This window comes from Oncorhynchus masou, chromosome 1 (assembly GCF_036934945.1).
Source record: "Oncorhynchus masou masou isolate Uvic2021 chromosome 1, UVic_Omas_1.1, whole genome shotgun sequence".
Lineage (NCBI taxonomy): Eukaryota > Metazoa > Chordata > Actinopteri > Salmoniformes > Salmonidae > Oncorhynchus > Oncorhynchus masou.
In genome coordinates, this window is record NC_088212.1 from 13,404,399 (window position 1) to 13,423,119 (window position 18,721).

Genomic DNA, 18,721 nt, shown 5'->3' on the forward strand with positions numbered 1-18,721 from the left:
GCCAGTCTGAGTCTAATGAACTGATACCTAGTAACACAGCCAGTCTGAACTGATATCTAGTAACACAGCCAGTCTGAGTCTAATGAACTGATATCTAGTAACACAGCCAGCCTGAACTCATATCTAGTAACACAGCCAGTCTGAACTGATATCTAGTAACACAGCCAGTCTGAGTCTAATGAACTGATACCGAGTAACACAGCCAGTCTGAACTGATATCAAGTAACACAGCCAGTCTGAGTCTAATGAACTGATATCTAGTAACACAGCCAGCCTGAACTCATATCTAGTAACACAGCCAGTCTGAACTGATATCTAGTAACACAGCCAGTCTGAGTCTAATGAACTGATACCGAGTAACACAGCCAGTCTGATCTGATATCTAGTAACACAGCCAGTCTGAACTGATATCTAGTAACACAGCCAGTCTGTACTGATATCTAGTAACACAGCCACTCTGAACTGATACCTAGTAACACAGCCAGTCTGAACTGATATCTAGTAACACAGCCATTCTGAACTGATATCTAGTAACTCAGCCATTCTTAGTCCAATGAACTGATATCTAGTAACACAGCCTGTCTGAACTGATATTGAGTAACACAGCCAGTCTGAGTCTAATGAACTGATATCTAGTAACACAGCCAGCCTGAACTGATATCTAGTAACACAGCCAGTCTGAACTGATATCTAGTAACACAGCCAGTCTGAGTCTAATGAACTGATACCTAGTAACACAGCCAGTCTGAACTGATATGTAGTAACACAGCCAGTCTGAACTGATATCTAGTAACACAGCCAGTCTGAACTGATACCTAGTAACACAGCCAGTCTGAGGCCAATGAACTGATACCTAGTAACACAGCCAGTCTGAACTGATATCTAGTAACACAGCCAGTCTGAACTGATATCTAGCAACACAGCCAGTCTGAGTCTAATGAACTGATATCTAGTAAAACAGCCAGCCTGAGTCTAATGAACTGATATCTAGTAACACAGCCAGTCTGAACTGATATCTAGTAACACAGCCAGTCTGAACTGATATCTAGCAACACAGCCAGTCTTAGTCTAATGAACTGATATCTAGTAAAACAGCCAGCCTGAGTCTAATGAACTGATATCTAGTAACACAGCCAGTCTGAACTGATATCTGGTAACACAGCCAGTCTGAACTGATACCTAGTAACACATCCAGTCTGATTCTAATGGGATGATATCTGGTAACACAGCCAGTCTGAACTGTTATCTAGTAACACAGCCAGTCTGAACCTAATGAACTGATACCTAGTAACACAGCGAGTCTGAACTGATACCTAGTAACACAGCCAGTCTGAGTCTAATGGGATGATATCTGGTAACACAGCCAGTCTGAACTGTTATCTAGTAACACAGCCAGTCTGAACTGATACCTAGTAACACAGCCAGTTTGAGTCTAATGAACTGATATCTTGTAACACAGCCAGTCTGAACTGATATCTAGTAACACAGCCAGTCTGAAATGATACCTAGTAACACAGCCAGTCTGAGTCTAATGAACTGATACCTAATGACACAGCCAGTCTGAACTGATATCTAGTAACACAGCCAGTCTGAACTGATATCTAGTAACACAGCCAGTCTGAGTCTAATGAACTGATATCTTGTAACACAGCCAGTCTGAACTGATATCTAGTAACACATCCAGTCTGAGTCTAATGAACTGATATCTTGTAACACAGCCAGCCTGAACTGATATCTAGTAACACAGCCAGTCTGAGTCTAATGAACTGATATCTAGTAACACATCCAGTCTGAGTCTAATGAACTGATACCTCGTAACACAGCCAGTCTGAAATGATACCTAGTAACACAGCCAGTCTGAACTGATATCTAGTAACACAGCCAGTCTGAGTCTAATGAACTGATATCTTGTAACACAGCCAGTCTGAACTGATATCTAGTAACACAGCCAGCCTGAACTGATATCTAGTAACACAGCCAGTCTGAGTCTAATGAACTGATACCTAGTAACACAGCCAGTCTGAGTCTAATGATCTGATATCTAGCAACACAGCCAGTCTGAGTCTAATGAACTGATATCTAGTAAAACAGCCAGCCTGAGTCTAATGAACTGATATCTAGTAACACAGCCACTCTGAACTGATATCTAGCAACACAGCCAGTCTGAGTCTAATGAACTGATATCTAGTAAAACAGCCAGCCTGAGTCTAATGAACTGATATCTAGTAACACAGCCAATCTGAACTGATACCTAGTAACATAGCCAGTCTGAACTGATACCTAGTAACACAGCCAGTCTGAATCTAATGAACTGATATCTAGTAACACAGCCAGTCTGAACTGATACCTAGTAACACAGCAAGTCTGAACTGATACCTAGTAACACAGCCAGTCTGAACTGATACCTAGTAACACAGCCATTCTGAACTGATATCTAATAACACAGCCAGTCTGAACTGATATCTAGTAACACAGCCAATCTGAACTGATACCTAGTAACACAGCCAGTCTGAGTCTAATGAACTGATAACTAGTAACACAGCGAGTCTGAACTGATACCTAGTAACACAGCCAGTCTGATTCTAATGGGATGATATCTGGTAACACAGCCAGTCTGAACTGATACCTAGTAACACATCCAGTCTGATTCTAATGGGATGATATCTGGTAACACAGCCAGTCTGAACTGATACCTAGTAACACATCCAGTCTGATTCTAATGGGATGATATCTGGTAACACAGCCAGTCTGAACTGTTATCTAGTAACACAGCCAGTCTGAATCTAATGAACTGATACCTAGTAACACAGCGAGTCTGAACTGATACCTAGTAACACAGCCAGTCTGAACTGATACCTAGTAACACAGCCAGTCTGATTCTAATGGGATGATATCTGGTAACACAGCCAGTCTGAACTGTTATCTAGTAACACAGCCAGTCTGAACTGATACCTAGTAACACAGCCAGTCTGAGTCTAATGAACTGATACCTAATGACACAGCCAGTCTGAACTGATATCTAGTAACACAGCCAGTCTGAACTGATATCTAGTAACACAGCCAGCCTGAACTGATATCTAGTAACACAGCCAGTCTGAGTCTAATGAACTGATATCTTGTAACACAGCCAGTCTGAAATGATACCTAGTAACACAGCCAGTCTGAGTCTAATGAACTGATACCTAATGACACAGCCAGTCTGAACTGATATCTAGTAACACAGCCAGTCTGAACTGATATCTAGTAACACAGCCAGTCTGAGTCTAATGAACTGATATCTTGTAACACAGCCAGCCTGAACTGATATCTAGTAACACAGCCAGTCTGAGTCTAATGAACTGATATCTAGTAACACATCCAGTCTGAGTCTAATGAACTGATACCTAGTAACACAGCCAGTCTGAGTCTAATGATCTGATATCTAGTAACACAGCCAGTCTGAGTCTAATGAACTGATATCTAGTAACACAGCCAGACTGAACTGATATCTAGTAACACATCCAGTCTGAGTCTAATGAACTGATACCTAGTAACACAGCCAGTCTGAACTGATATCTAGTAACACAGCCAGTCTGAACTGATATCTAGTAACACAGCCAGTCGGAGTCTGATGAACTGATACCTAGTAACACAGCCAGTCTGAACTGATACCTAGTAACACAGCCAGTCGGAGTCTGATGAACTGATACCTAGTAACACAGCCAGTCTTCGTCTAATTAACTGACATCTAGTAACACAGCCAGTCTGAACTGATACCTAGTAACACAGCCAGTCTGAGTCTAATGAACTCATACCTAGTAACACAGCCAGTCTGAACTGATATCTAGTAACACAGCCAGTCTGAACTGATATCTAGTAACACAGCCAGTCTGAACTGATATCTAGTAACACAGCCAGTCTGAACTGATATCTAGTAACACAGCCAGTCTGAACTGATATCTAGTAACACAGCCAGTCTGAACTGATATCTAGTAACACAGCCAGTCTGAACTGATATCTAGTAACACAGCCAGTCTGAACTGATATCTAGTAACACAGCCAGTCTGAACTGATATCTAGTAACACAGCCAGTCTGAACTGATATCTAGTAACACAGCCAGTCTGAACTGATATCTAGTAACACAGCCAGTCTGAACTGATATCTAGTAACACAGCCAGTCTGAACTGATATCTAGTAACACAGCCAGTCTGAACTGATATCTAGTAACACAGCCAGTCTGAACTGATATCTAGTAACACAGCCAGTCTGAACTGATATCTAGTAACACAGCCAGTCTGAACTGATATCTAGTAACACAGCCAGTCTGAACTGATATCTAGTAACACAGCCAGTCTGAGTCTAATGAACTGATACCTTGTAATAATGGAGAGGGATTGGATTCATGATACTGATGGACCAAAACAAAAACCAGGGATATTGTGTGTGTGTGTGTGTGTGTGTGTGTGTGTGTGTGTGTGTGTGTGTGTGTGTGTGTCCACACTGTATGTGGGTGTATTGAATAAGTTATGTTCGTAAGGAACTGTGTTCTACCCACTCTGTGCATGTGAGTAGCCTGCAGTATGTACAGTGCATTTGGAATATATTCAGACCCCTTGGCTTTTTCCAAATGTTTTTACTTTACAGCCTTTTTCTAAGAGGGATTAAATAAAACAGTTTTCTCATTGATCTACAGACAATACCTCATAATGATGAAGCGAAAACAGGTTTTTAGAAATGTTAGCAAATATATTACAATTTAAAAAAAAACTGAAATACCTTAAGGACACTCAGACCATGAGAAACAAGATTCTCTGGTCTGATGAAACCAAGATTGAACTGTTTGACCTGAATGCCAAGCATCACATCTGGAGGATGGAGGTGACAGCATCACGCTGCGGGATGTTTTTCAGCGGACAGGGACTGGGAGACTCGTCAGGATCAAGGGAAAGACGGAGCAAAGTACAAAGAGATCATTGATGAAAACCTGCTGCAGAGCGCTCAGGACCTTAGGCTGGGGCGAAGGTTCACTTTCCAACAGGATAACGACCGTCAGCACACTGCCAAGACAACGCAGGAGTGGCTTTAGGATAAGTCTCTGAATGTCTCTGAGTGGCCCAGCAAGAGCCCGGACTTGAACCTGATCGAATATCTCTGGAGAGACCTGAAAATAGCTATGCAGTTAGGCTCCCATCCAACCTGACAGAGCTTGAGAGGATCTGCAGATAATAATGGGAGATACAGATGTGTCAACCTTGTAGCGTCATACCCAAGAAGACTCAAGGCTGTAATCGCTGCCAAAGGTGCTTCAACAATGTACTGATGAAAATCGGTTTGAATGTATTTGACCTTTATTTAGCCAGGCACATTATTTAACAACAAATTCTTATTTACAATGACGGCCAAACCCTAACCCGGATGACGCTGGGCCAGTTGTGCGTCGCCCTATGTGACTCCTGATCACGGCTGGTTTTGACAAAGCCTGGGATTGAACCAGGGTCTTTAGTGACACCTCTAGCACTGAGATGCAGTGCCTTAGACCACTGCGCCACTCGGGTGCCAAAAGCAAATGGTCTGAATACTTATGTAAATCTGATATTTATTTTATTTTTTTAAATAACTTTGCAAGAATTTCTAAAAAAAAAACAACAGTTTTTGCTTTGTCATTATGGGGTATTGTGTGTAGATTGATGAGGGAAAACAACAAGTGTAACATAACAAAATGTGGAAAAAGTCAAGGGGTTTGAATACTTTCTGAATGCGCTGTATGTGTTTTGCACTGAAGTGCACATTGCATAAAGCTTTAATCAAGGCTGCCTTATTGTGCCTGATCAGATGCGTGGTTGCTTTGTGAGTGGTATGAGTGGTATGAGTGGTATGAGTGGTGTGTGTGTGTGTGTGTGTGTGTGTGTGTGTGTGTGTGTGTGTGTGTGTGTGTGTGTGTGTGTGTGTGTGTGTGTGTGTGTGTGTGTGTGTGTGTGTGTGTGTGTGTGTGTGTGTGTGTGTGTGTGTGTGTGTGTGTGTGCGTGCGTGCGTGCGTGTGTGTGTGGGTTGGATTTGCAGGCCATAGTAAAAATAGTCCAGCAGCCTGGGTTGGGGATTAGATGTGTGTTATAACAAGAAAGCTCAACAGGCTTTTCAGGGAACCTACCACAGAGTGCTGGAACAAGGACATCCTACCCACCATCTGTGGATGAGCCAGTCATGCAGGCTGTGCTGGGGGTTGCTGGAGTGGGTGGGATGGAAGAATAGAGCTCTCTCTGTTGAGGAGTGAGTTTGCTATAGGCTGTCTTCTCCTCACTCTGTTGAGGAGTGAGTTTTCTATAGGCTGTCTTCTCCTCACTCTGTTGAGGAGTGAGTTTGCTATAGGCTGTCTTCTCCTCACTCTGTTGAGGAGTGAGTTTTCTATAGGCTGTCTTCTCCTCACTCTGTTGAGGAGTGAGTTTGCTATAGGCTGTCTTCTCCTCACTCTGTTGAGGAGTGAGTTTTCTATAGGCTGTCTTCTCCTCACTGTTGAGGAGTGAGTTTGCTATAGGCTGTCTTCTCCTCACTCTGTTGAGGAGTGAGTTTTCTATAGGCTGTCTTCTCCTCACTCTGTTGAGGAGTGAGTTTGCTATAGGCTGTCTTCTCCTCACTCTGTTGAGGAGTGAGTTTGCTATAGGCTGTCTTCTCCTCACTTTGTTGAGGAGTGAGTTTTCTATAGGCTGTCTTCTCACTCTGTTGAGGAGTGAGTTTGCTATAGGCTGTCTTCTCCTCACTCTGTTGCTCTTCAAGGAAACCCTTTGGAACCAAACACTGCTGCTGCTTGTTGTTGATGTTTTTGTTTGTTTTGTTTTTGTACAACACACAACGCCTACTCGGTTGTTATGAGAAGGCACTGTCCTGTTGAGATGTCTTCTCTAAGGCTGGAGAGTAGAGCCATCATATTGAGGCTGTTCTGGAGGGTAAAGGACAGGGCAGTATGAACCTGTTCTGACAAGGTTGAAAGGGGTGGGGGTCAGCCATTGTAGCTCCTACAAGCTGAATGACTACTACACACTGTAGACCAGCTGAATGACTACTACACCCTAGAGACCAGCTGAATGACTACTACACCCTGGAGATCAGCTGAATGACTACTACATGCTGTAGACCAGCTGAATGACTACTACACGCTGTAGATCAGCTGAATGACTACTACACGCTGTAGACCAGCTGAATGACTACTACACGCTGTAGACCAGCTGAATGACTACTACACGCTGTAGATCAGCTGAATGACTACTACATGCTGTAGACCAGCTGAATGACTACTACACACTGTAGACCAGCTGAATGACTACTACACACTGTAGACCAGCTGAATGACTACTACACCCTGGAGACCAGCTGAATGACTACTACACCCTGGAGATCAGCTGAATGACTACTACACGCTGTAGACCAGCTGAATGACTACTACATGCTGTAGACCAGCTGAATGACTACTACACACTGTAGACCAGCTGAATGACTACTACACACTGTAGACCAGCTGAATGACTACTACACCCTGGAGACCAGCTGAATGACTACTACACCCTGGAGATCAGCTGAATGACTACTACACGCTGTAGACCAGCTGAATGACTACTACACGCTGTAGATCAGCTGAATGACTACTACACCCTGGAGACCAGCTGAATGACTACTACACCCTGGAGATCAGCTGAATGACTACTACACGCTGTAGACCAGCTGAATGACTACTACACACTGTAGATCAGCTGAATGACTACTACACCCTGGAGACCAGCTGAATGACTACTACACCCTGGAGACCAGCTGAATGACTACTACACCCTGGAGACCAGCTGAATGACTACTACACGCTGTAGACCAGCTGAATGACTACTACACACTGTAGATCAGCTGAATGACTACTACACCCTGGAGACCAGCTGAATGACTACTACACCCTGGAGACCAGCTGAATGACTACTACACACTGTAGTCCAGCTGAATGACTACTACACCCTGGAGACCAGCTGAATGACTACTACACCCTGGAGACCAGCTGAATGACTACTACACACTGTAGTCCAGCTGAATGACTACTACACCCTGGAGATCAGCTGAATGACTACTACACCCTGGAGATCAGCTGAATGACTACTACACCCTGGAGATCAGCTGAATGACTACTACACCCTGGATATCAGCTGAATGACTACTACACGCTGTAGACCAGCTGAATGACTACTACACCCTGGAGATCAGCTGAATGACTACTACACCCTGGAGATCAGCTGAATGACTACTACACCCTGGAGATCAGCTGAATGACTACTACACCCTGGAGATCAGCTGAATGACTACTACACGCAGGAGATCAGCTGAATGACTACTACACACTGTAGACCAGCTGAATGACTACTACACCCTGGAGACCAGCTGAATGACTACTACAGTGTGCTCCAAAATGACTGGCACCCCTGACTGGCAATGCACAAACAATACTTTAAAAAAATATAAACAATATAATTACAGAGATAAACTCAAAATACCAACATGTGAGAAATACTGTACTTTATTAATGTTTCCATGGAACCAACCAAAATCATACAATTATTTAATACAAAATAAATTTAACCAAAATCAAGGTTTCATAGTTATTGCCACTCCTCATTTAGTACTTAGTGCCACCACCTCTGGTAAGGATAACAGCAAGGAGTTTTTTCCTGTAATGTTTGACAAGGTTAAGGAACACATTTGGAGGGATTTTGGACCATTCCTCTATGCAGATCCTTTCAAGATCCTTCACATTCTTGGGTGTGCGCTTATCAACTGCCCTCTTCCACTCAGCCCACAGGTTTTCCATTGGATTGAGGTCTGGTGACAGATGGCCATGGCAGTACATTGATTTTATTGTCACAGAACCATTTCTGTGTGGATCTTGAGGTATGTTTTGGGTCATTGTCTTGTTGGAAAGTCCACCTACGGCCAAGTCCCAGTCTTTAAAAAAATATATATATTTGACCTTTATTTAACTAGGCAAGTCAGTTAAGAACAAATTCTTATTTTCAATGACGGCCTAGGAACAGTGGGTTAACTGCCTGTTCAGGGGCAGAACGACAGATTTGTACCTTGTCAGCTCGGGGATTTGAACTTGCAACCTTTCGGTAAGCACTCTAACCACTAGGCTACCCTGCCGCCCCTTCTGGCAGAGGCAACCAGATTGTCAGCCAAAATTTCCTGATACTTGGTGGAATTTATTGTGCTATCAATCTTAACCAGTGCCCCTGGAACTCTGGAATTAAAACAGCCCCAAAACATCACTGACCCCCTCCATATTTCACCGTGGGTATGAGGTGCCTCTCCTTGTATGCATCTCTGTTTCGACGCCAAATATGCCGATGCTGTATCTGACCAAAATGTTCAATTTTAGTCTCATCTGCCCAGAGCACCTTCCTCCACTCATAATTTAAATGATGTTTGGCAGACTCTTGGGGTCAGACAGGGCTTTCTTCTGGCAACCCTTCCAAAGAGCCTGTGGTTGTGGAGGTGGTGTCTGATGGGGCTTTCTTCTGGCAACCCTTCCAAAGAGCCTGTGGTTGTGGTGGCGTCTGATGGTACTTTCTGAAACCTCATGACCCCAAGACACCACCAAGGCCTGCAATTTTTTCACAGTGATTCTTGGGGATTTTGTTGGTTCTCTCACCACCGTGCTCCCTATCCTGGGGGGCAAAATGCATTTGCGTCCTCTACCCGTGAGGTTTTCAACTGTTCCATATCTTTAGATTTAAAAAAAATTGCCCTGACAGTGCTCAGTGGTATATTCAATAGTTTGTGGATCTTCTTGTAGCCATTTCCAGATTTATGAAAGTCTACGACCATCTGTCTCTTTTGAACTGCCAGTTCTTTTTGTTCTTCATGGTGTTGGATGACAGCGGGATATTGCATGTGTGTTACCTCATTTTTATACCCTAGTGAAACAGGAAGTGATGTAATGGCTCACTATAGTTCCTTAAGACTTAGATAAACTTAAATAAGTGGAATTTAATGTGTGGTTTAATTTTGGTAGATGTTATTTATAATAGTGTTTAAGGGTGCCATTAATTGTGAAACCTTGATTTGGAGGACATTGATTTTTAATTAAATCAATAAATAATTTTGGTTGGTTCCATTGAAACATTAATAAAGTACAGTATTTCTCACATGTTGGTATTATGAGTTTCTCTGTAATTATATTGTTTATATTTATTTCAGCATTGTTTGTGCATTGCCAGTCAGGGGTGCCAGAAATGTTGGAGCCCACTGTACACACTGTAGACCACTGAATGACTACTACATGGCCACAGGACAGGTACTCCAATAGTGCAGTAGGCCGACAGACTGACCGATGCAGTCGGCTAGGTGTTCTGACATGGTCTGGTTGCTCGGGACATGGAGGTTGCTGCTATGCTCCAACCCATGCCCTATAGCTGGAAGATGTGTGTGTGTGTGTACTATACCTGAGCTGTTGGTGCGCCCGCGGTACACGTCGTCGTAGGCCTTCCACTGCTGTGTGACCTGGTAGGCATGGAGAAACACCACCAGTACCCCAACCAGGCAGATGAGAGGCACCAGGGCTGCTGTACACAGAGCAGCATAGATATTAGGAATGAAACACCTGCAGAGAGAGAAAGACAGGGAAGAGAAAGAGAGAAAGGGGTGGGAGAGAGAGAGAGAGAGAGAGGGGAGGGAGAGAGTGAGAGAGAGAGGAGGAGGGGAAAAGAGAGAGACGGGGGGTGTTATTACAAAAAAACCTGCAGTAAACCGCTAAGGAAAGGAGCAAACGTAAGCTATGTTATTTTACTATGCTGCATTACAGTAGGTCAAGATCTTGTTGCTTCAACATCCTTAAACAGGATCTTGGCCCTGATACATCTGAGCCTTCACAACACACTCAGAATTCCCAGTTAATAACAAGCTTCAAAGACATTTCCTTTCTGTACAAACATGAAGTTAAACCTCCCTCTCACCACTAGTTCAGCTCTGAAGCAACCTGGGGATAACATCTAAATACACTAAAGTGTTTCTCTGTTTAAGACTTTCGGGAGGGGACAAACAAAACATTTTCCCTCCTTTTTAAAATGGAGTCTTGTTTTGTTAGAGCTTTATATATATATATATATATATATATATATATATATATATATATATATATATATATATATATATATATATATATATATATATATATATATATATATCTGCTCTGTTTGCCCTCGCTTGTATTCTCTCCAGTCTTCAGGGTGCCAAAGTGACAAGGGCAGGACTCTCACCTCTGCTGCTGGTTAGGGAATGGTTAGAACTCTCTGGTAGGGGATCAGATCCACCACTGTCACTGACCACTTCAAATAAAACATCTAACACTTCTCTTCCAAGCTCTGGTCAAATACTGATCCTGGGCTCTATCTTAACAAACCTAATGCAATGGTCAATCTAAGCGCTGGTGGTGGTGCTATCAGTTCAAGGGTGTGTCAGAAATCTTTTGATAATTTAACAAGCAAGACAGATGGGTGCAGTGCTGGCGGTGGTGCTAAATGGCTGGATATTGATTAATAAATCAATTGTATGTGTCGAGGCTTGACCCCTTCACTGGCCAATCAGAACCTGCTCCATGGCTAAATATGTGGTTGCTTCTAGTTGTGTTTACGGTCTTTTATGTGTTGACTTTGAATCAACTCCAATTCCAATGTTAGTCGCTTATAGTTTGTTAAACAGCTTTCAAAAGAAAAAAATATATTTTTAGACCTATCCCATCTTTGCTTAATACATTAACTTGAACCTGTTTGCAGTCCACATTGTTGTAAGTAATTGCATGGTTTCAATATGGAAATATATAGGCCTACATAGCATGCACACTGATAAAGGAGCTAGGCCTACTGTAAAATTGCATTATGGTTGAGCATGGACATGCCAAAAATGATCGGTAAGCAAGATTCAATTCATTATTGATAAGGCCTAAAAAGACAGCGAAACAAAACAAAACAATAACTTTTCACAGTAGCTGGACAAAGATCCAATATCAAGAGAAAATTAGAATGTCCACTGTTATAGTGCTGCCAAATAGAATGTTTTATGAACGTCATGGGAACCATTTTACAGATCAGATCGCATTCACACTTCTTCAGAAGTTGCATTGCATGAGCGCCACAGACGTTCTCAACATAAAACCAGGATGTTGAAACATTCTAATATGTTTGGTTTTAGTCAAATTAAACGAAAAACAAGCTATCTGTATTTTTTTTAAACAAACAAATGTAAAATGTAATGCTATTATAAAATTGTAAGGATAAAAAAAGACTGCCCTTGAACCATGCTTCTTTATAGTAGGCCTAGGCTAGGTATATCCTACGGAGGACTTGGGTTTTTGAAAATATGAAACGGAATTCAAGCAATTGTTACAGGGAAATATCTTCTAAATACGAGGTTCACCGGTTCTCATGTCTCGTTTCATGATGGGCATGGACACATGTAGCCAACATCATGGAGGGGTTTTACGCACTTCCAAAACGTAAGATAATGTAAGCCTGCCTACAATACACTGACCGGGAGACCCATGAGGCCCAGCGTCGTTTCGGTTTGGGTTTGGGGAGGGTTTGGTTGGCCGAGATTTCCCTGTCGCAACATGCTCTAGCGACTCCTTGTGGTGGGCCAAGCGCCTGCAAGCTGCCATCGGTCACCAGTTGCACAGTGTTTCCTCCGACACATTGGTGCTTCTGGGTTAAGCGAGCAGCGTGTCAAGAAGCAGTGCAGACACACCTTAAATATTTCCACCACTACCATCTTAGCACAAGCAAGCTGATCTAAGATAGGTTAATTACCAATCCTTGAGCAACAGTTTGAAAATAACAGAGTGCTGGCTTTATTAACAGGTGGAAATTGTGATTGAACGACCGTTTGACACTAGCGCCGTCTTAACGCCAGCCGAAAATAGACCCCCCTGAGTTCAGTGTCATATTTGATCTTAGTTTAGCTTTTAAATACATTATAATTATAGGTTGATGAGCTGAAATACAGTGCAGTTACTTTGCCGTGTTAGTGTATGGTGTGTGTATGTGTGTGTATGGTGTGTGTATGTGTGTGTATTGTGTGTGTATGTGTGTGTATGGTGTGTGTATGGTGTGTGTATGGTATGTGTATGGTGTGTGTGTGTGTGTGTGTGTGTGTGTGTGTGTGTGTGTGTGTGTGTGTGTGTGTGTGTGTGTGTGTGTGTGTGTGTGTGTGTGTGTGTGTGTGTGTGTGTGTGTGTGTGTGTGGTGTGTATGGTATGTGTATGTGTGGTGTGTGTGTGTGTGTGGTGTGTATGTGTGTGTGTGTGTGTGTGTGTGTGTGTGTGTGTGTGTGTGTGTGTGTGTGTGTGTGTGTGTGTGTGTGTGCGTGCGTGCGTGCGTGTGTGTGTGTGGGTGTGGGTGTATGTATGTATGTGTGTGTGTGTGTATGTGTGTGTGTGTGTATGGTATGTGTATGGTGTGTGTGTGGGTGTATGTGTCTGTCTGTCTGTGTGAATGAGTGCGTTTAAGCTCACACTCAGTGTTTGTGCCCTTGCATCAGCACATTCCACCATAGTTAGAGAGGGTAAAGAGTTCAGGACAGCACCACAAACACAACACACTGCCTAGGGAGAGTGCAGCAAGTCCGTGTGTTCTTTCAGAGGGGTATCCCAGCCCCAAAGGCCCTCAAGTTACCCTGCCAGTGTTAAGCCTAGCCATGGTGTCCAGTCCAAGCTAGGCCAAGCAGCTAGCTGCTCTATGGCCAGCCACAGTCAGACCCGCCATGGTTCCTTGTTATGGATCTAAACAATAAAGCAGGAACAATATTCATATTGCCTGCCTACCTGCCTGCCTGCCTCTGCCTCTGCCTCTACCTGCCTCTCTCTCTGCAATTTGTTCTGCCTCTGCCCTCCCTACTCTCTGCCTTTCTCTCCCCCCCTCCTTTGTGGTAATCTATTCTGAGGAATTCACTCCCATAATCTGTCCAGTACCTGTTGTGTTCTAATGGTTCCACTAAGAAGGTTGAGAGTCTGTGTCTGGCTCTAGGGAAAAAATCAACCCTAACTTGTGACTTGACGTTTATCTCAATAAGCATGCCAACGGTGCCATCTCACAGGACACAAATACAGCTGTACCCTCCTCCATCCGGATAAATAATACATGTTAGACATAGTAGAATGTGGAGTATGTGAAATAATAATAATACTATAAATAATACAGTACTGCATCATGTTCTTCCTGCTTGAGGAAGTGGAAACAGACATGTGGTGTGGTGTTTGTGTGTCCTTGAGGGAAGAGTTGGTCCTGAAACTCTTGTGTTGCATTCTAATAATCTCTCCTTTCTACCGAAGTGTGCACTTGTTCACTTTCCCTCATAGATTTGAAAGGAAATGACTGGTTTATGGAAATTCACTCTCGACCATGCTTACACCAATTCTAATGCTTTTACATTAGTGGGAAGGAGTGAACGAGTGCATAGTTCAGCGAGAAGGAGAGATTTTTGGGACGCGGGACTTAACAAGTTGAGCAAACATTTTAAGTTTGCCTGTTTTCTCATGTTTGGGCAGCTAAACATGTTAAATTCAGGTAACACTGACTGAAAGGTTTTTTAAAAGCCGTGGAAACAGTTACTTACCAGTTATTTATTTTTACCGTGTAGTGAATTTCCTGACTTCCTGTGCACAACATGCAGATTAATATCAGGTTGTAAGGATGTGATGTCCTCCACTTGAAATGGGCCATGATTTCTTATATTAAGACCAGTTTGAGAACTACAGCACGGGACATTAAATCATTAAACCTTCCTCATATGCACACCTACCTTATACACACTGGCTCCTTATCAACTTCAATGTAGAGTTAATCACTCAGAAGTGATTATCTTCCAACCTCCACCCTCTGTACTGCTCTACAACCTGCACCCTCTACCACCTGTACCGCTCTCCCACCCTCCACCCCCTGTACCGCTCTCCCACCCTCCACCCCCTGTACCGCTCTCCCACCCTCCACCCCCTGTACCTCTCTCCCACCCTCCACCCCCTGTACCGCTCTCCCACCCTACACCCCCTGTACCTCTCTCCCACCCTCCACCCCCTGTACCGCTCTCCCACCCTCCACCCCCTGTACCGCTCTCCCACCCCCTGTATCTCCACCCCCTGTACCGCACTCCCACCCTCCACCCCCTGTACCGCTCTCCCACCCTCCACCCCCTGTACCGCTCTCCCACCTCCACCCCCTGTACCGCTCTCCCATCCTCCACCCCCTGTACCGCTCTCCCACCCTCCACCCCCTGTACCGCTCTCCCACCCTCCACCCCCTGTACCGCTCTCCCAATCTCCACCCCCTGTACCGCCACCCCTTGTACCGCTCTTCCATCCTCTACCCCCTGTACCGCTCTCCCACCCTCCACCCCCTGTACCGCTCTCCCATCCCTCCCCACTCTCCCACCCTCCACCACTTGTACCCTACCACCCGTACCACTCTCCCACCCTCCACCCCCTGTACCGCTCTCCCAATCTCCACCCCCTGTACCGCTCTCCCACCCTCCACCCCCTGTACCGCTCTTCCACCCCCTCCGCTCTACCACCCCCTGTACCGCTCTCCCACCCTCCACCCCCTGCACCGCTCTCCCACCCTCCACCCCCTGTACCGCTCTTCCATCCTCTACCACCTGTACCGCTCTCCCACCCTCCACCCCCTGTACCGCTCTCCCACCCTCCACCCCCTGTACCGCTCTCCCACCCTCCACCCCCTGTACCGCTCTCCCACCCTCCACCCCCTGTACCGCTCTCCCACCCTACCCCCCAGTACCACTCTCCCACCCTCCACCCCTTGTACCCCCCATCCTCTACCACCCGTACCGCTCTCCCACCCTCCACCCCCTGTACCGCTCTCCCACCCTCCACCCCCTGTACCACTCTCCCACCCTCCACCCCCTACCGCTCTCCCATCCTCCACCACCCTGTACACTCTCCCACCCTCCACCCCCTGTACCGCTCTCCCACCCTCCACCCCCTGTACCTCTCTCCCAATCACCACCCCCCAGTACCGCTCTCCCACCCTTCACCCCCTGTACCACCCCCCTCCACCCCCCCTGTACCGCTCTCCCACCCTCCACCCCCTGTACCGCTCTCCCACCCTCCACCCCCTGTACCGCTCTCCCACCCTACACCCCCAGTACCGCTCTCCCACCCTCCACCCCCTGTACCGCTCTCCCACCCTCCACCCCCAGTACTGTACCGCTCTCCCACCCTCCACCCCCTGTACCGCTCTCCCACCCTCCACCCCCAAGTACTGCTCTTCCACCCTCCACCCCCTGTACCGCTCTCCCACCCTCCACCCCCTGTACCGCTCTCCCACCCTCCACCCCCTGTACCGCTCTCCCACCCTCCCACCCCCAGTACCGCTCTCCCACCCTCCACCCCCTGTACCGCTCTCCCACCCTCCACCCCCCTGTACCGCTCTCCCACCCTCCACCCCCTGTACCGCTCTCCCACCCTCCACCCCCTGTACCGCTCTCCCACCCTCCACCCCCTGTACCGCTCTCCCACCCTCCACCCCCTGTACCGCTCCCACCCTCCACCCCCTGTACCGCTCTCCCCACCCTCCACCCCCAGTACCGCTCTCCCACCCTCCACCCCCTGTACCGCTCTCCCACCCTCCACCCCCTGTACCGCTCTCCCACCCTCCACCCCCTGTACCGCTCTCCCACTCTCCACCCCCCTGTACCGCTCTCCCACCCTCCACCCCCCTGTACCGCTCTCCCACCCTCCACCCCCCTGTACCGCTCCCGGAGGTGTACATACATCTCCCGGAGGTGTTCATACAGCTCCCGGGGGTGTACATACAGCTCCCGGGGGTGTACATACAGCTCCCGGAGGTGTTCATACAGCTCCCGGAGGTGTTCATACAGCTCCCGGTGGTGTACATACAGCTCCTGGAGGTGTAAGAGAGTAACTCATTAGTCCTATGATCCATTCAGTACGTCCACCTCAGGACCTGCTGACTAAACTATTCTTCTGACCATAGACCTGGCTGTTGACCATAGCCTAACAAGGAAGCTGGGTAAACACCTGGTAGACTGGAATGGACCTACTCAAGTAACCAGAACTGGGAACATATAGGTGTGTAACTTACACATTCCTCATTTGACTATGATTAAGTGTGTGTGTGTTTGTTTGTGAGAGTGTGTATATAACATCAGGCTCTGAGTTAAGTACTGTGTGTGTATATGTAAGAATAATTTGTGTTTGTGTCGTACAAAGCATGTGGGTATTTCCCTTTTCATTCACCAAGTGTGTGTGCGCTCCGGTGAGTGTGTGTACTCCTGTGTGTGTGTGTGTGTGTGTGTGTGTGTGTGTACTCCTGAGTGCGTTTCCTTCACTCACACATCCCCATGCACCAGGCCGTAGACACGGTGTATGGTCCAGCCAAAGCCCCCCAGCAGAACGATGACCAGGATGATGATGACCAGAGCAGGAAGTCCCCAGCCCAGCAGGAAGTAGACCAGGTAACGTCTCTCTGTCTGCTCATCGTTCATCACCAACACCTGCCAGAAGTTTACCGCCTGAGAGGGGTGGGACAAAAGAGAGGAGTAAGGTGGAGGAGAGGGTAGGGAGGAGGAAGACGAGAGGGGTGGAGGAGAGGATAGGCAGGAGGAGGAGGAGGGGGAGTGGAGGAGAGGAGGAGAGGGTAGGGAGGAGGAGGAGGAGGGGAGGAGAGGATGGAGGAGGAGGAGTAGGGGAGGGAGGAGGGAGAGGGAGGAGAGGAGTGGAGGAGAGGATAGGGAGGAGGAGGAGGAGAGGGGGTGGAGGAGGAGGAGGAGAGGGGTGGAGGAGGAGGGAGGAGGAGGGGGGTGGAGGAGGAGGATAGGGAGGAGGAGGGGGAGAGGGGTGGAGGAGAGGAGGAGGGGAGGAGGAGGAGGGGGTGGAGGAGGAGGGGGGAGGAGGAGGGGGGTGGAGGAGGGAGGGGGAGGAGGGGAGGAGGGGTGGAGGAGAGGATGGAGGAGGAGGAGGAGGAGGGTGGAGGAGGAGTAGGGAGGAGGAGGAGAGGGGTGGAGGAGAGGAGGAGGGAGGAGGAGGAGGAGAGGGGGATAGGAGGAGGAGGAGAGGGGTGGAGGAGGAGTAGGAGGAGGAGGAGGGGTGGAGGAGAGGGTAGGGAGGAGGAGGAGAGGGGTGGAGGAGAGGATAGGCAGGAGGAGGAGGAGAGGGGTGGAGGAGGAGTAGGAGGAGGAGAGGGGTGGAGGAGAGGATAGGGAGGAGGAAGAGATGGGGGTGGAGGAGAGGATAGGCAGGAGGAGGGGGAGAGGGGTGGAGGAGGAGGAGGAGGAGAGGGTAGGGAGGAGGGGGAGGAGAGGGGTGGAGGAGGAGGAGAGGGGTGGAGGAGGAGGAGGAGTGAGGTGGAGGAGAGGGTAGGGAGGAGGAGAGGGGTGGAGGAGGAGGAGAGGGGTGGAGGAGGAGGAGAGGGGGGAGGAGTGAGGTGGAGGAGAGGGTAGGGAGGAGGAGAGGGTAGGGCAGAGGAGAGGGTAGGGAGGAGGAGAGGGTAGGGCAGAGGAGAGGATAGGGAGGAGGAGAGGGTAGGGAGGAGGAGAGGGTAGGGAGGTGGAGAGGGTAGGGCAGAGGAGAGGTTAGGGCGGAGGAGAGGAGATTTAAAGAGGAAGAAGAGCAACAGGTGGTTATCAGCAGAAGAGCCATAGAAACGTGCAGCAGCCACACGGCTCACTGCTGTCCGTTTTGTAATGAGTAGC

General features: G+C 47.1%; 1 protein-coding gene across 1 annotated transcript in view; it reads right to left on the reverse strand.

The window, feature by feature from the left end:
* The window catches only part of LOC135518629 (adhesion G-protein coupled receptor V1-like), a 277,743-nt gene that overhangs the window by 32,939 nt on the left and 226,083 nt on the right, over positions 1 to 18,721 (reverse strand). Inside the window, 2 exon segments of the mRNA XM_064943812.1 lie at positions 10,450 to 10,607; positions 17,364 to 17,542. Coding sequence (XP_064799884.1) covers positions 10,450 to 10,607; positions 17,364 to 17,542 — 337 coding nt within the window.